This window comes from Trichechus manatus, unplaced genomic scaffold (assembly GCF_000243295.1).
Source record: "Trichechus manatus latirostris isolate Lorelei unplaced genomic scaffold, TriManLat1.0 scaffold00145, whole genome shotgun sequence".
NCBI classification, from domain to species: domain Eukaryota; kingdom Metazoa; phylum Chordata; class Mammalia; order Sirenia; family Trichechidae; genus Trichechus; species Trichechus manatus.
The window spans coordinates 6,664,927-6,679,433 of record NW_004444081.1 but is presented as its reverse complement, the minus strand read 5'-3'; the positions used below and the strand labels follow the sequence as shown (position 1 = coordinate 6,679,433).

The window sequence follows — 14,507 nt, the reverse complement described above, 5'->3', positions numbered from 1 at the left end:
AGAAGTCCAACCAGAAGCCCAGCATGCCAAACAGTGGGGATGTATTTGCTACTGGAAACACTTCAGGGTCTGATGGGTGAGGTGCCTCCTCACGCTGGGCTGCTGGGAATGCCAAGGATAGAGCCTAGTCCCTGCCCTGGAGGGGTTTCCAACCTGATAGTGGAGGTTAAGGAATCATTCAGCCGTGAGATGAGTGCTCACATGAAGGTGTGTACAGTGGTCCTAAGGAGCATGGAGGGGAAAGCACCTTCTCAGTGCAGCTTTCTTACAGGATTCTGTCAGAACATATTTCAGAGTCTCGTAGACTGCGTGTGGTAAGGATTTGAACAAAGCAGGAGACTGAGAAGTGGATTAGCTGGTTATCTTAGTAAAGAAGGTAAGTAAATCCTGCCTTAAGGGGACTGGCCTACCAAGAAAAGAGTATTAGGCCCTTGGAGAAATGTTACTAGGACACAGTTTGTTATGAAATATACAAAGATGGTGGTAGGAGTAGAAGAGAGGTAAGAAACTAGGTCAGGACTCTGTCCTGGGGAAAGGTCCATGACCTGGCGAAACCTGGTGTCAAAAACTGCAAAAAAGTTGATGAGGACATTGGATCGGTCATGAAGAAAGTCCTTCTGACCTTACATATGCTAGTGGGCAAGCTGCATGGGGCTAGACTGTGAGCTATCCCCTCAAGCATAGGGACCATGTCTTGTTTCTCTCTGTATCTGTAGCGCCTGGCACAATATACATATCTTTGTTAACTGGATGGCTGGATGCATGGATGCATGGATGGACAGATGGATGGACTAACTGGTAATATTCTAGAAGGGAGCTGGTTCCCAGGAATATGTACAAAGAGTTCAATTGAGGATAACTTCAAGGTGGCAGTGGCAGGGAACAGCTGACATAGGGAATCATATAGGTAAGATGTAATAAATTGCTTTAGTCACAATGCATACTTCTACCCTGATCATGTACCCTAAACTATGTGAATGTGTTTGTAAATGGAGTTTGAGACACTATGGTGTGAAACTGGCATTTATGTATGTGCATATACTATATACTATTAGTATGATTAACTCGTTTGGTCTGTTCACATGGAAATTTCTTAAAAGAATGGATTCTGCAAGGTTTGGGGAAAACTTTTGAGTGCTTACATGAAAACTATATTTTCTACTGATAGTTTGAGCTGTGCTTTTCTCAGACATTAAAGTGACTTGTAATTACCACTGTTAAACAGAATCCTGGAAGAATGAGAGTGATTCACAAGTGTTGGTAAAGTGCTGCTAAAATCTGTAATGTATTTACAGCAATTGTTTAGACTTTCTTAAGATCAGACCTTCATTGGATATGATAAAATAGAATAAGAAATAAGGGATAGAGCATTTCTAACTGACAACAGCACTTCTTAGGAATTGTTAGGCAAGAAGCTGGAAGCAAAATTATTTTCAGAAATATAGGATTCCAGCATAACTCCACTCTCTGGAATGCCTTTAGCATTCAAGTAAATAATAAAATACAAGTCAAGGTATAAAATTCAGAAAGCTTTGTACTCTCTCTGCTGTTGACATGATATAGTGGTATTATCTGCTATCCCAAAACTCCTACTATGTTCTGAATTTTGAAGACATTTAATTTCACCCACTTTACCACAAGCGTCTGTCACCCATGCTACCCTGGGGCTAACACTATCCAGGTGCATTATGGGAAGCCTTGGCCTTTTTCTGAAGCATCAGCTATTGGCTGTTGCTTCAGGGAGAATGAGAAGTTGGATGTTTGTCTTTCTGTTAAAGTGACAAGCTTTTTGTTAATCTCTAATCCATATTTTTGACCACCCTATCTTTATTTTACTCGCTATGAGTTGGAACCAAATTGTTGGCACAACAGCACCAACATCCTTATTTTAATTGTTTTCAATTACAAAAATAAAAAAGTATAAAATGAAAAACGAAATTTTTCCACAATGGTCATTCCAGCTCCCCAGAAATAATAGCTAACAATTTAGTGTGTATTACTGTGACTTTCAAATTTTAATTTGAACGTAGGTGCCTAGAGCTTATTTTCATGATCATTCTGTGTGTGGAGGCAATGTCAGAACACCATCAAGGTAACCTAAACAGCCTGTAGGGAAATCCAACTTTTGTATTTTATCAGCCCATAAATATATGTGTGTGTGTGCATATACCCTGCGCGCCCTCCCACCGTTAGGTATTTTATAAGCACTGCTATGCCAATTTTGTTTTACATGTTGCTTACAAAAATACCTCGCAGAGGGAGGGCACGGTTGGCAAACAAACGTAGAAGGCGCACATTATTTGCATCAAAATATGGTATACAGTAATAAAAGGGTCAGTTAATCAAGAAGATTTAACAATCATAAATATATGTATCCAACATCGGGGCACCTAGATATATAAAGCAAACACTGATAGAATGGAAGGGAGAAATAGATAGTACTACAATAATAGTGGGATACTTCAATACGCCACTTTCAATATTGGACAGAACATCTAGAAAGAAGATCAACAAGGAAAAAAACAACCCAAATGACACTATAAACCAACTAGACTTAACAGGCATATATAGAATACTTCACCCAAAAACAGCACAATACACATGCTACTCCAGTGCAAATGGATCACTTTCCAGGATAAACCACATGTTAGGTCACAAAGCAAGTCTTGATAAAGATTGAAATCATACAAAGTATTTTCTCTGACCACAACAAAGTTAGAAATCAATAACAGGAAAATACACAAACATATGGAAATTAAACAACACACTGTTAAACTACCAATGGATCAAGGAAGAAATCAAAAGAGAAATCACAAATTTCTTACAGTCAAATGAAAATGAAAGCACAGCATACCAAAACTTATGGGAGGCAGTGAAGGCAGTAATCAGAGGAAAACTTATAACAATAAATGCTACATGAAAAAAGAAGAACTATCTCAAATCAACAGCCTAACTCAACAACTCCAGGAACTATAAGAGAAGAGCAAACTAAGCTAAACCTACTAAAAAAAAGGAAACAACAGAGATCAGAGAGGAAATAAATAAAACGGAAAACAGAACAACAATAGAGGAAATCAATAAAACCAGAAGTTGGTTCTTTGAAGAGATCAACAAAATTGACAAACTTTTAGCTAGACTGACAAAGAAAAAAAGAGAAAAGATGCAAGTAACCAAAATAAAAAATGAAAGAGGGCCCATTACAACTGACCCGATAGAAATAAAGAGAATTATGACAGAATATTATGAACAACTGTACAGCAACAAAATGGATAACCTAGCTGAAATGGACAAATTCTTAGAAGGAAACAACCTACCCAGACTGATTCAAGAGGAAATAGAAAGTTTCAAAAAACCTATAATAAGTGAAGAGATCAAATCCATGATGAAAAACCTCCCATCAAAACAAAAACAAAAAGAAAAAAAAGCTCCTGGACCAAATGGCTTCATTGGGGAATTCTACCAAACATTTAGAGAAGAATTGACACCAATACTGTGTACACTCTTTCATTCTGTAAAGCAAATATAACCTTGATACCAAAAGCAGAAAGACATCACAAGAAAAGCAAACTATAGGTCAGTATCTCTTATGAATATAGATACAAAAATCCTCAACAAAATATTATCTAACAGAATCCAACCGCATATTAAAAGAGTCATGTACCGTGACCAAGTGGAATTTATTCCAGGAATGCAAGGATGGTTCAACATTAGAAAATCAATCAACATAATATACCACATCAATAGAGTAAAGGAAAAGAGCCATATGATCATCTCTATGGATGCAGAAAAAGCATTTGATGAAAATCCTAAAGAAGACTGGAATAGAAGGGAAATTTCTCAGTATGATTCAGGGCACATATGAAAAACCAACAGCCAACATTATACATAATGGAGAAAGACCGAGAGCTTTCCCCTTGAAATCAGGAACAAGATAATACTTCTATTCAATATTGTATTAAAAGTCCCAGCTAGAGCAATAAGACAAGAAAAAGAAATAAAAGGTGTCTAGATTGGTAAAGAAGAAGTAAAATTATCTCTGTTTAAGGATATGATTCTATATGTAGAAAATCCCAAAGAGTCCACAAGAAAACTTCTAGAGCTAATAGAGGAATTTAGCAAAGTTTCAGGGTATAAGATCAACAAACAAAAATCAGCTGGGTTTCTATACACCAGCAATGAGAAATCTGAAAGGGAAAATAGGGAAACAATTCAATTTACAGAACATCTAAGAGAATAAAATACCTAGGAATAAATCTAACTGGGAGTGTGGAGGACTTATACAATAAAAACTGTAAAACACTGCTGAAGGAGATTAAAGAAGACCTAAATAAATGGAAAGATGTTCCACGTGTTCATGGATTGAAAGACTTAATATTGTTAAGATGTCAGTACTACCCAAAGTGATCTGTAATTCAGTGCAATCCCGATCAAATTCCAACAGCCTTCTTTACAAGAATAGAAAAAACAATTCTTAACTTTATATGGAATGGCAAGAGGCCCCGAATAGCTAAAGCAGTATTAAAAGAGAAGAACAAAGTAGGAGGACTCACACTTCCAGATTTTAAAATATACTATACAGCTACAGTAATCAAAACAGCCTAGTACCAGTATAACAAGAGACACATAGAACAGTGGAATAGAATTGAGAGTCCAGAAATAAACCCACACATCTGTGGTCAGCTGATTTTTGACAAGGGTCCTAAGTCTATTCAATGGGGAAAGAAGAGCCTCTTTAATAAATCGTGCTGGAAAAATTGGATTTCCACATGTAGAAAAATGAAACGGGATCCATACCTCACACCATACACAAAAACAAATTCAAAATGGATTAAGAACTAAACGTACAAACTGAAACTATAAAATTCTTAGAAGAAAAAGCAGGGGCAGCACTGTCAGGCCTAGCTTTTAACAGTGGATTATCTAATATAATAACAAAAGCACAAACAGCAAAAGACAAAATGAATAAACAGGACCTCCTAAAAATTTACAACTTTTGTTGATCAAAAGAGTTTACCAAAAAAGTGAAAAGACAAGCTACTGACTAGGAGAATATTTTCTGAAACCATATATCTGACAAGAATCTAATAACCAAAATATGTATAAAACTTAAGACAACAACAAAATGACAACCCATTCATAAAATGAGCAAAGGACTTGAATAGACATTTCACCAAAGAGGACATTCAAATTGCCACCAAACACATGAAAAGATGTTCAGCGTCATTACCCATAAGAACCCCAATGAGATATCATTTCACTCCCACTAGGATGGCTAAGATTAAAAGAAAAAAACAAAACCCAGAAAATAGCAAATGTTGGTGAGGATGTGGGGAAATTAGAACCCTTACCCACTGCTGGTGGGAATGTAAAATGGTACAGCTGTTGTGGAGCACAGAGTGGCAGTTCCTCAAAAAACTAAAAATAGAACTACCATATGACCCAGCAATTCCATTCCTAGGTATATACCCAAAAGACTTGAAAGCAGAGACTCAAACAGAGACTTGTACACCAACATTCATTGCAGCACTATTCACACTAGCCAAAAGGTGGAAACAACCTAAATGCTCGTCAGCAGAAGAATGGATTAACAAAATGTGGTACATACATACGATGGAATACTACGCAGCCAGTAGGAGAAATGAAGTCTTGAAACATGCTGCAACATGGAAGGAAATGGAAGACATTATGCTGAATGAAATAAGTCAGTCACAAAAGGACAAATATTGTATGAACTTACATAAAAAGACAAGGAAAATGTATAGAGAACAAAGTTTATTAGTGGTTACCAGGAGAGGGAGGAAGGGGAAAAGGGGACAGGTTAATGGTGATGGAAATATAGCATTGATTAAGGGTAGGGTTGCACAGCTGATTATTATAATTGCTGTCAATAAGTTGTACACCTGTAAAAAGCTGAATTGGCAAAAATTGTGTGATATAGTTACAATAATGACAAAAAAAAAGTAGCTGTTGAGATTGCTTATGTACAAACAAAACCTCATGGGATTTGGTTTCTTGGTTTGGAGGTTTAAGGTCATGGTTTCATGGGGCATTCCAGTTAATTGACCTAAAAACATGTTTAGTGCTTCTGTTCTACCTCGTATTTCATTGCGAGTGCCTGGGGTCTTAAAAGCTTGCAAGTGGCATCCAAGGCACAACATCTGGTCTCTATTTGCCTGGATCAGCAGAGGAAGAAGGAGAGTCAGGAACAGGAGGAGGATACGGAATGTGTTGCTAATTTTCCTCCGTTAACAACTACCTCCCTTGCCATGAGACGAGAAGAACTGGATGGTGCCCGGCTACCATTACTGAACATTTTGATCAAAGAGTCTATAGAAGAATCCATATCCAAAGGGGGGAAATGCAGAACAGAATTTCAAATTCTTATGGACTCCAGACTTCCTGGAGCCATGAAGGTTGGATGAAGCCCTGAAACTACTGACCTTAAACCAAAAATATCCTCTAAAGTCTTCTTAAAACCAAACAGTAGTTTAGCTTAACTAGTAAAAATGTCTGCTTTGAGAATTATGCTCTTTTAAGAACAATTTATATGGGATCAAACTGACAACAGCAACATGAAAGATTAGACAGGAACCTTAGGTGGCAGTGAATTTATGTTAATAGGGGAGGAACAACTCAGAAAAGGAGGGTGAGAATGGTTTCACAACTCAGAGATGTAATCAGTGTCACTAAATGATACACGTAGAAACTGCTGAATCGGTGTATGTTTTGTTGTGTATATTCTCAACAACAACAACAACAGAAAACCTGTTGCCACAGAGTAGAACTGCCTCATAGGGTTTTCAAGGAGCAGCTGATGAATTCGAATTGCTGACCTTTTGGTTAGCAGCCCAGCTCTTAACCACTGCACCACCAGGGCTCCATATATATATATATATGTATATATATATGTATATATATATATATATACATATATATATACACATATACATGTGTGTGTGTATATATATACGCATGTATTTATATACACACACACGTATGTATATGTGTATGTATATATATATTTGAATCAGTTGCCAACATTTAAAAATCAGGGTATTTCATATAAAAATCTGGGGTTCTGGCTAATCTTGAACAATAGCATGACTTGCAAACCTGAGGACACATTCCTGTGGGGCAGCAATTGGCTAAAGGTGAGTAGTAGCCAACGCCTAAAGAGTAGACACTTAACATGCAGTTTGCCACAACCACATTGTTCCCTGTTGTATTCCATCTGGCCAGCTTCACTCGTTTGTACGACCTGCTGGTCTCATAGGCATTTGAGTTTGCAACTCCAGTCACTGAGTATCAGGATTTGAGAACTAGAAATGTTATAGATAGGATGACTATATAATGAACTGTCCAAACTAGGACACTTCTGAGAGTAAAAATGGATGCTAGTTATAATAACACTAGCAAAACAGTCATAAGCCAAGACTGTCCCAAAGAAAACAAGATATATGGTCACCCTAGTTATAGGCCGTTTCATTCAACCCCTCTACTTTACTAAGGAGAAAACGGAGACCCAGAAGCAGTAAACCATTTTCTGGTGGTAGTCACCAAGGGAACTAATGACAAAGCTGCTCCAAGTACTCTGACTCCCAGTCTTTTTTCAAGATAACATGCTGTCTCGAATAGTATGAGTACCATATCCTCCTTTGAATGTATGGATTTTTATAGTTAATAATTATCACATAGATAATTTTCTTTAAGAGTCTACAAATTGGTAGGTTATATCACTGATGATGTTTTTATGAATCTGATGATGTGGGCTATAGCACATGTAGGGATGTTTAAACATTGGTAGGCTTGAGAAGTAGAAAGTAAACACAAGCAAAGCTTCTTATTTTGCTAGATACAATGAGATGTATTTAGAAGTGCTGATTGTCCAGATTGAGGGAGGAAAAAGAAAACATCATTAAGTAAGTATTGTATGACTGGCTTGCCAAAAACCACTGTATATTGATTTCTTGATGATTGGATCTTGACTGGTAGTGAATGTTGTGTCTTTAAGAGATGGCCATGATTCCATACTCTCAAATCCTCGACCAGCTATTTATTGCCTTCTTGAATTCCCAAGATATGGTTCTATAAAGCACAGTCAGGTGAAGCCATGTATGCTCTTAGTCACTTGCTCAGACTTTGGCCCCAAATCCCTATCTGGTCTCTTACCCTGGAAAACTGGACTAGACCATGTGTGAGCCTGAAGGGCACCTCTTAGCCTTTTTTGAAAGCCACCCTCTGTCTCCTTCAGGACCCTTTTGTCCAATACCCGATCTAGCTCCCACTTGTCCTTCCTAGGACCTCCCAAGCAGCAGACTTGTCCTACCACATCAGTTTCACAAGGTGGAGGACAGAAAGAAGGAAGCCCTTCTTGCCAAGGCCTAAAGCAGAGCTGGCCTATGTTGCCCACTCCATGCTTCCTTTTCCTTTGAATACACTCTGGTCCCAATTAGTCTTCCAAATGTAGGACTCTCACTCATGAAGGAGACACGACCAGAACACATTTTACCACACTGGCTTCATAGAGTTGAGGAGAACCAAGAAGAGTGAAGTGAACAGGGATCCCTTTCCACCTCTTGCTAATATCTTGCCTCTACTACAGCTCCTCCCCTAGTGTCCTGAAGGAGCCCTTATTCTTTGACCTCCATCTGAGCTTCTTCTCTCTGGAGTAGCTTGATGGAGGATGGGACTGGTTACCAACCATGATCTTTAGACTCAAAATATAAACTACACACATGGGTAACTTTTCTTCTAATGCACCTCGACAAACTTTAACAGGAAAAAGTTGTTTTGTGAATGAGCCACATATTGAAATAATGATGTTTTGACTATATTGGGATAAGTAAAATATTATTAATTTCACTTCTTTTTACGTTTTTAATGTGACTACTAGAATATGTAAAATTACCCATATGGCTTGCATTATATTTCTATCAGACAGCACTGTTGTAGAGGTGTATAAACCATTGCCACCGAGTCGGTTCTAACTGATAGTGACTCTATAGGACAGAGTAGAACTGCCCCATAGGGTTTCCAAGGACTGGCTGGTGGAGTTGAACTGCCGACTTTTTGGTTAGTAGCCAGCTCTTAACCACTGCACCACCAGGGCTCTGTGCCAGGTGCATACGTGATGTAGGATTTGGTTGCACTTAGGTTGTTCTTAGGTACCACAGGGACCTTTTGTCATCATAAATCTGAAAGGCAGCCAGTTTGCTAGTTGTTTCCTAGTGCAACTTAACTGGTTTTTTTTTTTTAGCAAGGCTTCAGTGTGGTAGGGATATCTGGTACAGGGGCAAAAGTGGTATAAGGGCCTTCCACTACTCGTCTGTCAGTTTATCATACTTGCAGTGGCTGTGTGTAGCAATGATGCATAGTTTTATGCCACCAGTATTTCCAATACCTGCAGGGTCCCCAGTTATGAACAGGTTTTGGCAGAGCTTCTAGATTAAGACAGACTAGGAAGAAAGGCCTGGCAATATACTTCAAAAAATTAGCCAATGAAAACCTATGGGTCACAACAGAGCATTGTCCAACTCGCTTGCTTTGGACACATCTTTAGGAGGGATCAATCACTACAGGCAGAACATCATGTTTGGTAAAGTAGAGGCCCAACAAGGGTGTGGGAGACCCTCTGTGAGATGGATTGGCACAACAGCCGCAACGATGGACCCAAACATGCTGGTGATTGTGAGGGTAATGCAGGACTGGGCAGCGTTTAATTCTGTTGTACATAAAGTCGCCATGAGTTGGAGTTGACTTGATGGCATCTAACAACAACAAATGTTAACCTTGATGTGAGAATATGGTGAAAGCATTCAGCATTTCCTTCTATAAATCCGACTGTTTTTAGAAAGGACTAATCTCTTTCCCACATCTTCCTGCATCTTGTTTCCTAAATAGCTGTTTACCTCTCAGAGCCCCTGAGGGGCACCTGTTCTGATATCAACCTTTAAGCTTTCATGCCATGCCATGCAGAGGGCATCTGGGTGTATGCAATGCCAGCTGTGACTGCCATATGGAAAAGCCATCCACATACATATGTATAGAGTATTTCTGAAGCCAGAAAGAGTGTAGAGAAGAGTGTGACAGATCTAGTGTTATCTTTTCCTTGCATTTGAATGTTTCAGTCAGTGAAATATCTTTAGGACATAGAATCATGAAGTGAGATGATCCTGAGTTAAAACCAAATCTGTACTTTTATTTTGATATGGACATAGGACTGTGTATGTAAGTGGATGTATGAAAATGTAGATTGAACATTTGGATACAAATGGGTTTGAAGTGTGTGGGGAAGAATGTATCAATGAATAGAGATGCTGTATGTCAGTCTGCTAAAGCAGGGCTTTCTCATTGAAGCAGAGATTTCCTCCTCCTATAAATAGTTGGAGAGAAACCTCTGTTTCTGCCTCCACCTAGCTGAGGTGCAGAGTTCACTGAGATGGCTGCCAAAGATAGACGGAGAAGGTCAGTCTCCTGACCGAGCCCAGCATTGGTAATGTGCCTCAGACCACAAAGAACATGGAGCAGTGGCCATGTGTAGGGATGGCACCAGGTGGAGCCAGGCTTCAGGCTGTATTTTCCTTTGGAGTAACCTCTTTCCTTCTTTTCCTTCTACCTCTTCTAGGCAGGACAGGGCTGCTTGCTGATCTCTTGCCCAGTTTTGCTGTGGAGATTATGCCAGGTATTCGGTCACTTAACTCTGTTTGCTTAATTTGCTTTCGCACCATCTGTCCTGCCTCTGCATTAGTCACTAATTGCTCTTTTAATTTATTTGCACATTTGTCTGTATATGTCTGTGATCCTTTCCAGGATGAACTAAATCCATTGGAAAAAGACTTTAAATGTCATTCCTTTGGTAACTAGGCTCTAAAAGAATAATAATAATTAAAAATAGGCTGAGATGGGGACCAGTCCTTCAGTATCAGGCATGCAGGCTTTTCAGCAATCTCCACACCCTTCCCACCATCTCAGCTACACCCAGATAGCTATAAGTACCCTTTCGATAGTCACTTATCTACATTCCGTAAGTTACATATATGTATACACCCATCTACTGCTGTGTACAACCCTATTACTCTGAATTGCCATTTATAACTTTATCAAAACATTTTTTTTCCAAACATTATGAAAGCTATGCACCCTTCCTCCCTTAAAAAGCACATATGTACAGACCTACATGACTTTGCATACAATTTCAGGGGCTTCTTGGACCGCTAAGTCCCTAGGGGTCCATGGAGCATATGTCAAGGACACATGCCCCAAATGCACACCTCTTTTTGTGTAGCTTCGTTTGAACACACCAGCTTACACAAGCCAACATCAGTTTGATGCAGCACTATAGTCCATAATGGAAGGAGGCTCAGAGAGAAACAAGAATGAACTATGGGAGGCGGCCTATCCAAGGAATGGGTATGATTCAGTTCTTGCTTTGGAGGGGAGAGTTTCTGCTAAAGATTTAAGAGCTGCCTAATAGTTTAGAGTAACAGAGAGCTACAAAATGATCCTAACCATTGGTTTTGACTTGATTCAAGTTATAAGAAACATCCAAAGTCTTCACAGTTGAGCTTCACTAGTTATTCTTCCATGAATTCTTCTAGTTCTTTCCCATTATCTGGCCAACCCAAATATAGACATTCTTCTTATTGATATTGACCCCCAAACAAACTGATGTCTCTTAGTGATCCTACTTATCCATACGTCCTTCAATTTACAAACATTTGTTCATCACAAAAGACAATGTTACACTGCATTGCTTCAAACTAGATTCTGTATTCCTCAGTCCTGAGAAAGAGTTACTGTATTTTTTATATCTGCTTCTGGAGGTCTGAATCCCCTCCCAGCTTGCCTCCAAGAATCCTTTCACAGATAACATTGTTTTGTTTCTCAAAAGTAATCTGCCAGTATTTTATCCTTGACTGCCTGACTCAAATGAAGCCACCAATAGACACAACTCATCCAATCCTCAGGACTCATATCTAGCTCAGGCTATGTACACATTGTGTTATTATGTTATTACCAAGGTCCAGGCCAATTCCCTTGAATATCTTTTGTCCTCAGCATGAATGGTGTCCCAGAATATTCTAGCCACAGACAAGGTCTTCTCATTCCCTCGCTGAAGAGAGGTTGGCCTGGATAAAATTAATGCATTTCAGGTGGATGAGGGAGGGGAACATTGAGGAAAGATAAGTTGTTTGTTTTCTGTCTGAGGAAATTATGTTCTAAACAAAGGTAAAAAAATTCTACCACTATCATACAACCTTTTATGATAAACATCATATTCTCAAGCTCCAACTAAATGTCCATTTAATTAATGGAATAGTTAATAACCAACATTCAAGAAAAATGTGTACTTGGGGCTCACTGTAAAGGGATTTTTGGTAGATGGCTTTCAACTAAAATGAGTTGCTTGAATCTTCTGAATTTTAAGGAAAGCATAGCTCACCCCGATCTGTGCCAGGTCTCCGGTCAGGTCCTATAGCCAAGTCCCAAAAGCATGATGTTCAGGCCAGTTCCCTAAGGGCCACGGTCATTTTGATCTAAGTCAAAATAGAATCTGTTTCCTTTTTCTTGGGTCTGAGGCTCTTGATCTTTTGGATGAGCAAATGGGAGTAGAATTCATGTTCAGCCTCTAGCAAAGCTGCTAAAATAGCAGAAGTGAACAAATATACCCAGATATATACATGTCAGCCTTGCCAACCATCAAAGCTCTAAGCTACTTTAGCCCTTGGCTGTGATGGCTTTCCAGCATGGTCAGCCTGAGTGTGATGAAAGCACAGCCACTCTCTGGGGATGGGGTCAGTGTCTTCTCTGTCTCACACTATATCTCCAGTTTTCCTTGGCCGTGGTTTATTTGAAGGTATAAGCACTCACCTCAGCACTGATGCTGATTACTGGAAAGGTGCTACAGGGGCAGCCATCAGGGCAAGCTGATAAATATATAAGAGACATGGGCCACCTAAATATGTTCTGCACATAGACCATTAGACATGGAGGTCTTTTTTCTTGAGACTTATACTTTTATAGACAAGATTAGCTTGACTACAAAAAATGGGTATTAAATATATAGAAACCAAAGCTTATTAGTAGTTACCGGGGGTGGGAGGTAGGAGGAAAGGGGGAGTCATTGCTTAGGGGGCACTGAGTTTCTGTTAGTGGTAGTGGAATAATTTGGAAAAGGATAGTGGTAATCATTGCAAAACATGATGAACATAATTCATGTCACTGAATTGTACATGTTAAATTGTTGAACTGGCAAATGTTTTGTTATATATATTTTTGTTGTTGTTGTTGTGTACCATCGAGCCAATTCCAACTCATAGCCACCCTGTAGGACAGAGTAAAACTGCTCCATAGGGTTTCCTAAGCTGTAATCTTTATAGGAGCAGATTGCCAGGTCTTTTCTCCCGCAGAGCTGCTGGTGGGTTTGAACCACCGACCTTTTGGTTTGCAGCCGAGTGCTTAACCATCACGCCACCAATATATATATATATTTACTACAATTAAAAAGCAACAGCAACAAAACCTACTACTTCTTAGTCCAATAACACCCCCAACCAGGAGTCCTTCTGCTCTTGTCCTTTACTTGTTCTGACAATACAGTCAGTTTGGTAAACCTTTCCCCAGTAGGTGACTCTGAAATCCTCCACCACTGTGTGCTAATCATTATGTTGTACCCACTATGGCTAGGTAACTTTCCTCCCTTGTCTCCACATCCCAGCCTTGGGAGGACCTGCATTCCTCACTCTTAGAGTTCCTCGTGAGTTTCGAGGCCCTGGCCCCTGTTGTAAGATGCTCTTTTCCCCAGGTCCCTCCCATTTGCCTCCTTTCACAGGAAGACCCAGATTAGAGTGTGCCCTTTTCTGAAGGTGGGCTGCCTCGAGTGTGGACTTCTTTGTGCGTCCTTCCAGAGTGGGTGTTTGTTGGCCTGGTGATCCTGGGCATTGTCCTCTTCTTTGTCCTGGTGGGGATCTGCTGGTGCCAGTGCTGCCCTCACAGCTGCTGCTGCTACATCCGCTGCCCGTGTTGCCCGGATTCCTGCTGCTGCCCTCAGGCCTGTGAGTAAAGCGACCAGTGGGAGACAGTGGGGGAGTGATCAAAAGAAATGTCACCTCTCCATCTGACAGCTGTGTGCCCTGAGTTCCTTCTTAACCTCCTTCCCTTCCACCTCTCCGTGCTTTTCATCCACACCTGTCACCCCTGTGTTTGGATTCTCATTGACACTATTGATGAAAAGAAGAGCAGGTTCAGGGTGGTGAGGTTGGGGAGTGAAGCTTTTCCCCTCTCCTTAGGGCATTCAAACGAGAGGGAGCCTCCTCTGGTCATTCCCCTCTCTTTTATGAGCAGAGTGTGCAGACTGGCAGCCTTTGAGTACCATCAGCTGCAGAGGAGTTTGACTTGCTCCCATGATGAAATGGACCACGGTGGGGACTACTGGTCCTCATTTGGTGATTTACAATTTTACCTTACTGGCCAAGCCCATGTAGGCATGATGCTTGGCAGCCCTGCCA

The 14,507-nt window shown here is 40.0% G+C and overlaps 1 protein-coding gene across 1 annotated transcript in view; it reads left to right on the top strand.

Moving 5' to 3' along the window:
- Positions 1-14,507, top strand: part of ILDR2 (immunoglobulin like domain containing receptor 2) — a 66,133-nt gene that overhangs the window by 31,115 nt on the left and 20,511 nt on the right. Inside the window, exons 4-5 of the mRNA XM_004385771.1 lie at positions 10,625-10,681; positions 13,908-14,054. Coding sequence (XP_004385828.1) covers positions 10,625-10,681; positions 13,908-14,054 — 204 coding nt within the window. The remainder of the gene's footprint in view (positions 1-10,624; positions 10,682-13,907; positions 14,055-14,507) is intronic.